Source organism: Dreissena polymorpha, chromosome 4, assembly GCF_020536995.1.
Source record: "Dreissena polymorpha isolate Duluth1 chromosome 4, UMN_Dpol_1.0, whole genome shotgun sequence".
Classification (NCBI taxonomy): domain Eukaryota; kingdom Metazoa; phylum Mollusca; class Bivalvia; order Myida; family Dreissenidae; genus Dreissena; species Dreissena polymorpha.
Genome location: NC_068358.1, coordinates 61,247,271 through 61,258,116, shown reverse-complemented (window position 1 = coordinate 61,258,116; position 10,846 = coordinate 61,247,271). Strand labels below are relative to the sequence as shown.

The following is a 10,846-nucleotide window of genomic DNA, read 5'->3' as shown; positions in this document are numbered from 1 at the left end:
ATTCAACTGCTTCAGAGCAACCCCCCTGACAAATTCGGTTGTTGAAATATGGGTAGATATGGTAAAATCCACCCGCGCTGAAAAAGGAGGAGTGTTGAGCATAGGGCTAGCTACCCTACCATGTTGAAAGCTTATGTGCCACAGAACGACAGACATAAAATTAACATACAGCCCGGACCTGGAAGAAGGTGGATATCGAGCTTATGGACGTATGGCGTCGTACGGTGAAAGCCAGTGTCAACTGAAAGACATCAGGGTGAAGACCATCATCTCCACCAGGACTACACCCACCATCGTTACATTGAATGTCCGAACCATGTACGAGACCGGGAAGACATCACAAGTGGCCGCAGTGATGTGGAAGTTCAACTTCACCATTCTAGGAATCAGTGAATCACGATGGACTGGCTCTTGGCAGAAGCGACGTACTTAAGGTGAGTTACCGTTGTTCTCGAAGCATGAGCAGGACAATGCCGCACACATCCAGGGAGGCGCACGGACCACGGATCATGGCGGCCTCTTTCTTTACAACGAAGAAGAGGATCAACGTGGACATAATCCAGTGCTACGACCCGACGAACGACAGTGAGGAGAGAGATGGAAAACTTTAACACCAGACTCTCAAACATAATACAAGACAGGTAAAAGAGAAACATTATCATTCTGATGGATTACACCAATGCCAGGATTGCCAGGACAACCGACGATATGAGCAGATCATTGGGAAGCAAGGGTAAGGCGAGATTAACGACAACGTGGAGAGATTCGCCGACCTGTGCGCCGCAAGTCAGCTGGTCATCGGAGGAAACGTATTCATCACTGAAGGATACACAAGTCAACTTTGATGTCACCAGACCTGTCAACGGACAACCAGATTGACCACCTGTGCATCGCAAGGAAGTTTCGTCACTCTTTTTAGGATGGACGTGTCAAGCTAGGAGCAGACGTGGCTTCGGAACATCATCTCCTTGTCGCTCGATTGAAACTGACGCTGAAGAAGAGTTTTACAGGGGACCCAGCCAACGTCAACGTTACAACACTTCTACGCTAAAAGACACCTGGCAGCAAGAAGAGTCCAAGGGCGATCCCCCCAACAAGTTTTAGGTCCTAGAGGGGCTGCTTGAAAAAGAGATAAAAGAGCAGAATTGTCAGACAGTGAAGTAACAGTGACCTCAACATGCCAAAAAGTACTGGGCTCAAAGTTGTACACCCACAAGAAGTGGATATCAGCAAAGATGCTTCAGAAAGTTGCAGAAAGACGAAACACAACAAAAGTGTCAACAACAGTAGAACATGAGACGCAAAAGTGAAAGCACACGAAGAGACCAACGAAGTAAACAGGAGCGTCAAGCGAAGTATTAAAGCAGACAAGCCGAAATACCTAGAGACGCTTGCAACAGAGGCGGAAGAGGCAGCCTATCAGAAAGAACCGAACTTAGGATATGTTATCAATCAACCAAGAGATTAGCGTGAAGGTTTGCCAAGCCAGAGAGGCTAACAATGGACAAAAATGGAGAAGTTATTACATATGACAAAGGGCAGAAGAAGAGGTGGGTTGAGCATTTCAAGGAGCTACTCAACAGGCCAGCTCATGCGAACCCACCGGAGATTCCGCCAGCTACAATTGATTTGCCAATAAAGGTCTGCGCTCCCTGAAAAAAAGAGATCAGCAGCGCCATCAAGCAACGGAAGAACGGTAAATATGCAGGACCTGACAACATACGGCGCAGAGTCGCTTAATGCTGACATCGAACCTAGTGTGAAGCTTATTTACCCGCTGTTCAGCAAGATATGGAAGAAGAAGAAAATCCAACTGAGTGCAATGGGGTATTCCTCATCAAGCTCCCCAAAAAAGGCGACCTCATTTACTGCTGCAACTACAAAGGAATCGCGCTTTTGTCCACCCCAGTAAAGATGTTTAACCGAATCGCATCCTGCTGAACCGAATGAAATACGTAGTAGACTCGCATCTCCGTGACCCGCGATCCCTGTAGTAGAATTTGCCCCTGTATGTCAGCTTCATCGACCACGAAAAGGCGTTCGACAGTATTGACCAACAGTCCCTCTGGAGACTACTGAAACACTACGGTGTGCCATGAAATATCACCAACATTATCAGGAAGTTTAAGGAAGGGATAAACTGCAGAATCTATCATGACAGACAGCTCACCGACGCCGTTGACGTGAGCAACGCAGTGAGGCAAGGTTGTTTACTCTCACCTTCTCACCTTTCATGTTCCTGCTGGCCATATACTTGGTCATGAAGACCTCGACAAATCGGAAACGGAATGGAATCTAGCGGACACTCTGGAAACAGTTGGAAGACATTGACTTTGCCGCCGATCTGGCTCTTCTCTCTCACACTCAACAACAGTTACAGGAAACTGATAAAACGTGGTAGCGGACAACTCAACTAAACTGGAACTCACAATCAATAGAGGGAAGAGCAAGGTGGTCACGACCAACGCATCCAACAACATCCATACCAGTCCATGGCGATGCGCTAGAGAAGGTGGACATATTCACGTATCTCGGCAGCATTCTGGACAACCATGGAGGAACAAATGCAGATGTTAGAACCCGCATCGGTTTAGCACGAGCAGCCTATAGTCAACTGAATCAAATCCGAGGATACAGCGCAATTGGCATCACCACAAAGATAAGGCTCTTCAATACATCATCAACCCAATAATCATCTAATGGGACAGAAATCCTGAGAAACACTGTAACCACCATCAAGGAAATACAGGTTTTTACCAACATCTTCCTAAGGAAGTTCCTCAAGATCCGCTCTCGAGACAAGATCTCAAACGAAATATTATGGAGACGAATAAAGCAGCAGCCAGTGGACGAAGAAACCTCTAGCGACGTTGGCGGTGGGCACCCTTTGTAAGCTTGCATCCTATACGAATGGAAATCTCTCACCTGGAACCCCACGGGAAAATGAAGAGGGAAGGCGTAGAAACACCTTGAGCCGTTACATGGATGCAGATGCTATGCAGATGGGCAAAATATTGGTGCAGCTGGAGAAACTCGCCTAGAACCAAGACGCCTGGAGGAAGCTAGTGGCGGCCTATGTACCAGACGGGACCACAGACGAAGATGAGTTGAGATGAATAAACTACCGGTATTTGACATCTTAAAAAATCATAAACAAACAAAGAAATATCATGAAAACAAAGGCGGAAATTTTGAGCTCACGAACTTTTGAAAGCAGGCAGGTAAATATTTTAGCGTAAAAATGTTCTGGTAACAAAGAAGCGGGTGAGTACTGTAGCTACAAATATTCGATTAGCTTTTGTATGAATGCTAATGTTTTTGTGTGTTTCATATAGTTTTTTTTTAAACGAGCAAACACTTGTAAGATGTATAAAAAGTTCACAAAAATATTACTGTCCTCACATAAAAGCAACAATCTAAAAACAACAACAACACACACACACTAAACAGCAATAACAAAGAAGTGTGTCCATCCAATTTCTATTAATTGTGGTATATAGCAATGAATGCAATTTGCTTTTCAATTGACATTTAAAAACATCGAGTTTCGACGCTTGGGCGAGTTTCATGATGGTTTCAATTTGTTGTCACAGTGTTTTGAGTATTTGGTTATATTTTGCAGACATATGCGATTACAAATGAAGCCGATTGTACAAGCAAATCTGGAGCGACAAATTTAGCATATTCATTAAGCCCTATTTTCCCAGAGCGAGGCAAAAAAGGAAGACATTAATATCCAATATACTGTTAACTTTGCTTTAACCAGGCATGTTTGATAAGATAAGTGTTAATGTATTTGTGAACACAGCCATAAATGGATACGAAGGTAGGTGGTAGGTTTTTATATGACAACAAATCTTATATTTGTATACATTTTACAATTTATCCTCTAACTGTGTTGGACTTGGAAGTATACGTGTATAAATACATAAAGTGCGTTATACAGGGTTTATGTAATACGTATTAAAAACATGTATGACATATACTTTACCACCCTTAAAGAGAAAGTACATACTTGGTTTGTTTTATTATGATTTCTGCAGCGGTTATTTTGTCTTTTTCTATTTTACGAAAACAAAATATGTACCGATAAATGACTAAGTAAACTTATGTTTTTTGCTCAATAACAACACAATGCTCAGTCTAAATGACTAAATTGTAATTTCAAAAATTATTAAATCGAAAGTAAATGTGTATTTAATTAAGAACAACATTAAATATTAGAGCATGAGAAAATACCTTAATAGCTTCATAATGTTAAGACCAAATTATATTTTACACTATCAAATATAACAAATACAGAGGCGCACAATTAATTGTAAGCAAGACATTTGTTGATCATAAATTAATGTGTGATAAAAATAAAATTTAGAAGTACATACGCTTATTTATAAAATAGCATGCTATACAGAAAGCTAGAATCAGATTGTAATAGCACGTATTGAACATGTTTAAGAACAGTAATTATCTGATGGTAATATGACTGTCAATACCAATACCGCATTTTAAATATGACAGGTCTATTTTGGGATTCCAAACAATCTCAAAATAGATATCTTACCTCGCCCCACATGATGCTATTAATAATACTGTGGGCGCGTTTAACAATTAAATTTAAATACAGAATATTATCTAAAGATACCATATAATTGTAAATAGCATATTTCCTCTTATGATTTTTAACGATGACTCGGCACGTTTGTATTGCATATCCAGTAAGCGTTATGATCGTCCATGGATTATTAAACTATTATACATGTTTAATTATTTTAGATCAACGAAGATTTTGAGCTGATCAGAATCAACACTAGGGACATACTGACGTTACTGCAACGACAGGAGGAATGTGGAGGAAATGTGTGCAGAAAGTAACAAACTTACTTGTTGGGAGCACCTTTTTCGAATCAAACAAAAAAAACAAACAACGATATTTGTACTTATTCTTCTACTAACTTTTATAAATTTTATAACGTGTGTTATATCTAAGTCTTGAACTTTTGATATCTACCGGTTTCTCACATTCGACGATGGTATCTAAGTGATCAATTTTGTACAAAGTGAATCATGAAAATAGCTTGTTCGCAATTCTAAATGCACATATTTACACATTTTACCAACTATTTTAATAATATAAACCTTTATTTGTAGCGCTGCTTCTCTTGCAAAGCTGAAACATGGTAATTAAATGATTATTTTACGAAACATTATTAATAATATATATGGCGCTTTAATACTGAATATAAATGTTAGAGTTTAGTTAAATCTTATGTCAAAACAAACGTATGTCTTAATAATTGTTTAATGACAGAAACTTAGAAAACTTCGTTTTTTTCACAACTAACATGAATTTACCTAGGTCAATGTCAACAACTAAACATATATATATATACATTGTCCAGACTTAGAGGCCCTAACTCAGCGAGTATCATCAGCGGAAGAATCGGTACAAGAGAGGATCGAAAGGAAAAGAAACGAGAAATACATGCGTCAACGCTTCGACGAGTTTCATACGCAGGTAGATGAAATGCAAAATCTTCTCCGTCATGTGCAAATCGGAAGCGTTACGAATAGTAAATCCCTCGAGTCCACACCTGATCGGGATGCTTCGGGGAATAACCCTGTCTTAGAGACTGAGAAATGTACAGTAATAAGTGAGGCTGGAGTTCAAATCCATGTGGGTGGCACAGTACAGACAGATGTCAATGTCCCACACCGTAATCAGAATAGCTACAATTCCGACAATACTGCTCGCACGACACGAACAGATTTGGGTTCATCATCGTGAGTATAAATATATTATGGCTTTGGTCTCACAAAATAACTTGCTGCAATTCAAGTAGCGTGTATGTCTCCTTTGAAAGGAATCACTCGCTTAGATATATTAGACATTAAATACAATTAACAGGTATTTTGTTTTGCTTTCATAGCCAATTAACGAGATGAAGATAAAAAAACATAATTGGTACACGTACCAAAACTTTATTTATAGGATGCGAGGCAATTTATTTAAACCTGAAACCAGTCAACAAGAATTAATACATCAGACTTCGTCTGATCCAACTACAGTAGCAGAAACAAGAACGAACCCACCCGGAGGTGAATTGTTTTTTTGTATCGTGGAGTTGCAGCTTTCAATATATTTTAATATATTAATTGCGGTTACAATATAAGCTTTATGTAAGGCCTGATATTTGCTGAATTTCGTAGAAGCGACATTAGATTTGTTGTTAAAATCTTTCAGTCGTGTCTCCATCGGGACAGGCAACGAATTCGGCAATGGATACAGGCACCTGGATCGATTTAGCAAACATGGCAATGGCAGACGGTATGTATCTATAACATCTTAACAGAGATTATATGTTGTACTTTTCTGCGACGCTTATATTGCCATTTGTCTGAATTTTGTTCACAATCTGATTATATATTGGGCAATCTGTATTTTCTGTCTGATGTAAATATTAATATTATAATTTGTGATAACTGTCCGGTCACAAGACTGCCTCACCTTGTCAACTGTATTTTATGCATAACTTGACACTAAAAGTATCAAGCCAATGGAACTACCAAAAAATAGTGTTTCATTTGTAGAATAAAACTAGTCAAATTCAAACACACAACAAAGATAATAACAGAATGACACACTTTAATGCAATAATTGATGCTGTAAGGGTTCTCGAGCGACATATTAATGTGCGAAAGCCGATGGCATATATTATACATTAAAGCTGTCCAAAACGTCTATTTTACTTTGGAAATATAATTCTGTTTCAGCCCGGTTACGGATGCAATCTTTAAAAGGATTTCATACCGTCTTGTTGCTAGACATATCAGAAAGTATGCTTTATGGTAACGCATGGGCGCAAGCAAAAACATTCGTGCATGAATTTCTCGAAGGTAAAGCTTAAACTTAAATAACCTTTATTTTGCTAAATACAGTTGGGTTACCTTAACAGTTTGTAAGCGGAATCTAAGCGGAATATAATCAATTGATAAAATGCAATGATATTATAACTGTACAAATACAAATCTTGATAACACTACTGCATTTATTATAATATATTTCGCTAAACTTAGAGTACGTATGTACGTTTCAATTTGTACCTGAGTTTTAAAATTATAATTTCTTTTAAAAGAAATGCTTTGGTAAAACATCACATACATGCAATTCATGTAAGGTAAAGCTGTTAATTTAAAAAAAAAATGTATCGCAGTTGTAATACGGATATTTTGCTAATAAGCATAATTCATAAGTAAAATTAGACAATTTATAATTTTCTCCAGGACACAATTAATTTGGGTGAATACATTGGTTTAAACTCATTTAGAAAAGACTGTAATCATGTATATTTTACATTAAATCTGTGAAACTAAAAATTTAACGAAATATCTGAACTACTCAGAATTTTCGTGATATGACAGTTTAACTAAGGTCTTCATGATATGCCTAATCTTTCCAGGCATTTCGCCACATTACTGAAAATGGTAACACAATTTTACATAGTTTTACTAGAAGCCCTGAAGCGGATTCAGGAAGTGTTTGAAATGTCCTTTTTGGATAATAAAAACATAGTGAAAACTGAAACATACATGCAAATCTTCATCGATTCTAACAAACAATATTTTATAGCCCCTTTTCCGATCAATAGGGTTACAAGAACACGAACCCCTATATCAACATCCGGGTCGGAAGGAACACGTAGCACTTGCAACATTCGGTCACAAAACCCAGCTCGATGTGTTAATGACAACTGACTTCACTGCGATTCGAGATACCATAGGTGAACTGATTTTATAATAAGAATATACATATTAAACATTATGTAATTTATATTAAATGTGTAAAGTACATATGATAATATAGTCAATGTTTAGGCCATCTACTTAACTACGCGCAGAAATGTTTCTTTTCAGAGTCCATACAGTTGGGAGGACCAAGTCCACTTTATGGAGGGCTTATGTTCGCTTTGGCAGGTGCATTGGCAGCACAGAGTAAGCTGATATTTTCTCTAATAAACCAAGAACAAGTAAGTTACAGATACATGTGCTACATAAGAGGGTATAAAATGACTACGTCGCAGCAAATGGATATTACACTCTTATTTATTTCAGTCTTTTCACTCATATTTATAATGATGTAAACAATTATTGAAAGATTATTATTGCAATATATAATAATATATGTCAATAAAAATCATGCAATGCACAAAACTATTTGCGACTTAAAGAGTCGCAAACCGTGCTGGAGTGTTCACAAATCTCCACTTAGTGTACGTATTGATGTTTTAGGCAAATTTACAACTAGTAAAAAATGGTTGATCTATTGCTGATGCAGATGTAGTTTAGAATGTTGAATAATATTTTACTTAATGTAAACTGTAGTTCCTTCAGATAACCCGGAGCACACCAAGAACCTCGTAATACCCAACCGTATCATTGTGATCTCGGATGGTCGCCCTACTGAGACTTCTAGGGCAGGTGGGCCTGACATCGCCGACCAGCAAGCACAGGATCAGGTTCTACAGTTCTTAAGTTGTCTCACGAAATGTTATAAAAGTTTTCTGAAAAATTAGAATTAAAATTATTTACATTTAGGGATCAATGTCGGTTGTGTTTGTTAAGATTAACTATGCATAATATAGGTCTCTGAGTCTGGTTGAACTCATACTCAAAAATAAGAACTCGTCTTTTTGTAGAGATAAAACTTATAGGTCTATCCAGGAATTCGCTTGAATTTGGAAAAGCCACTCAAATGGGGGTGCAAAACAATCTGATTAATTATAAAATGCTTTCAAATTCACATACCATAACAACTGTTAATGCATTAATATAATCAACATTGTTATATTAGATGGACCAGCATCTTTTGTACCGAACGATTTGTAAGTTTATTTTATCCAAAGTATAGATTATTACGTGATGAGAATGGTCTTTTGTGCAAGTGAAAGACAACTCGGCTAGGGTATTGTGCAATTATCATATGAAATTCAACGTCATTATAATTCTTAATTGATATGTAAATTGACAAGATTAAGGCGTTTGAAAAATGGCTTTTCTTAAAAGAACATGAAGGAATTATATTACAGTAGTCTTATTGCCAGCTAAATTAAGTTCGATGCTTTTGCAAATAAATATTTCTATGCTACATTTCATATATGATTAATTGTTATGAGTTGTATTGCTTTAGCTTGGAAACAGCAATCAACGTGTTGAAGTAAAGTGTTACAGATGGTCAACTTTTTTATGTCCCTCACCACTATAGTGTGAAATATATTGTTTTTTGCCCTGTCTGTTGGTTTGTTGTTTTGTTTGTTTGTTGGTTTGCGTAAAAAATAACATTTGCTTTTGCAATATTGAAGATAGCAACTTGATATTTGGCTTGCAAGTGTATCTCAAAGAGCTTCACATTTTGAGTGGTGAAAGGTCAAGGTCATCCTTTAAGGCAATATTGAAGAAAGCAATTTGATATTTGGCATGCATGTGTATCTCATCGAGCTGCACATTTTGAGTGGTGAAAGTTCATGGTCATCCTTCAAGGTCGAATATATGGGGGGACATAGTGTTTCACAAACACATCTTGTTTAAATCTGAATATTATTGACCAATGTATTCTTAACAGAGAACCTGGTAACATGACCACGTGTATTTATAAACTTTGGGTAGAAATAAAGGTCTCAACACATTTACCACTAAATGCTAGAGAAAAACAAAATAGTGTGGAGCTAAAGTAATACGAATAATTACATGATAATTATTAATTGCATTATTTTCATTGTAGACCTTTGCCGAAATTGTGAACGGAATGCATATTTCAGACAGCAGGTTTATATCTGTATTCCACGTTGGCGTTGGTGATTACGACAGGGTACGTTTATCCAAGGTCGCCGCGTTAAAAGCTTAATTTGAAAATGAAAACAATAATAATGGCCTTTGAAATGTTTGTAAAGAGTGCAAGTATAAAAAATATCATTTTTAAGAGTATGAAAAATACCCGTTTTAGGAGGAATTAACTACACTGTTTGGTTTGAATAATTATACTTTCAATCATCACAATAAGATAACAAAAACACGCAAAGTTAAATATTTTTATATAATTTATTGCGTACATATTATTCGTTTAGACGTAAGGTCGATAGAAAATTATGATAATTCATGTTCAGGAAACTACATTTATTGAAGCTTTCAAACGTAGCTATTATTAATAAATATTCCAGAATTATTTAGAAATGATGACTGCGGACTTGCCATGCAACAAAGTCTTCAGTTACAAAGACGGACGAAGACTGTCACGCCAAAACTACTTAGCGGTAGGGAAAAGTGTTATTATTCACGAACGAAGCATTTAACAGACTCAAATTCATATGAGCCGTGCTCTGTGAAAAAGGGTTTTAAGGCATGTGCGAAAAGTTTCGTCCCAGATTAGCCTGTGTAGACCGCACATGCTATTCAGGAACGACACCTTTCGCAAACACTTGATTTTGCTAAGAAGAGACTTTCTAGAAACGAAAAATATAATAGAATCGGAAAGTATCGTCCATAATTAGCCTGTGGGACTGCACAGGCTTATCTGGGACGACAATTTACGCACATACATTAAACCCCTTTGTTCACAAAGCACGACTCATATATAATATGTCTATGTAATTAAATGAACAACAATCAACTTGTTTTATTCCCTCATAACAATTTAATCGAAATTAACATTGTAATTAAATGATCCTTCCTTTCTGACATTAAAACTTGAATGTAAATGTATTACACTAATTCGTTTATCATATTATTTCAATAAAAATGCAGTTTATGTGACTTATAACAACAATTGATGACATAAGTGACGGTAATAATAATT

The 10,846-nt window shown here is 37.0% G+C and overlaps 1 protein-coding gene across 4 annotated transcripts in view; it reads left to right on the top strand.

Moving 5' to 3' along the window:
- The first annotated feature begins 3,702 nt into the window (after positions 1–3,702).
- LOC127877080 (uncharacterized) overlaps positions 3,703–10,846 on the top strand; it is a 50,829-nt gene continuing 43,685 nt past the window's right edge. The window contains exons 1-12 of one of the 4 annotated variants that reach the window (XM_052422704.1): positions 3,703–3,826; positions 4,774–4,868; positions 5,149–5,177; positions 5,400–5,781; positions 5,990–6,096; positions 6,242–6,325; positions 6,772–6,894; positions 7,647–7,778; positions 7,912–7,989; positions 8,380–8,513; positions 9,776–9,862; positions 10,212–10,304. In XM_052422704.1, coding sequence (XP_052278664.1) covers positions 3,815–3,826; positions 4,774–4,868; positions 5,149–5,177; positions 5,400–5,781; positions 5,990–6,096; positions 6,242–6,325; positions 6,772–6,894; positions 7,647–7,778; positions 7,912–7,989; positions 8,380–8,513; positions 9,776–9,862; positions 10,212–10,304 — 1,356 coding nt within the window. In that variant the 5' untranslated portion in view covers positions 3,703–3,814. The remainder of the gene's footprint in view (positions 3,827–4,773; positions 4,869–5,148; positions 5,178–5,399; positions 5,782–5,989; positions 6,097–6,241; positions 6,326–6,771; positions 6,895–7,646; positions 7,779–7,911; positions 7,990–8,379; positions 8,514–9,775; positions 9,863–10,211; positions 10,305–10,846) is intronic. The other 3 variants (XM_052422706.1, XM_052422705.1, XM_052422703.1) reach the window with 3 other exon arrangements.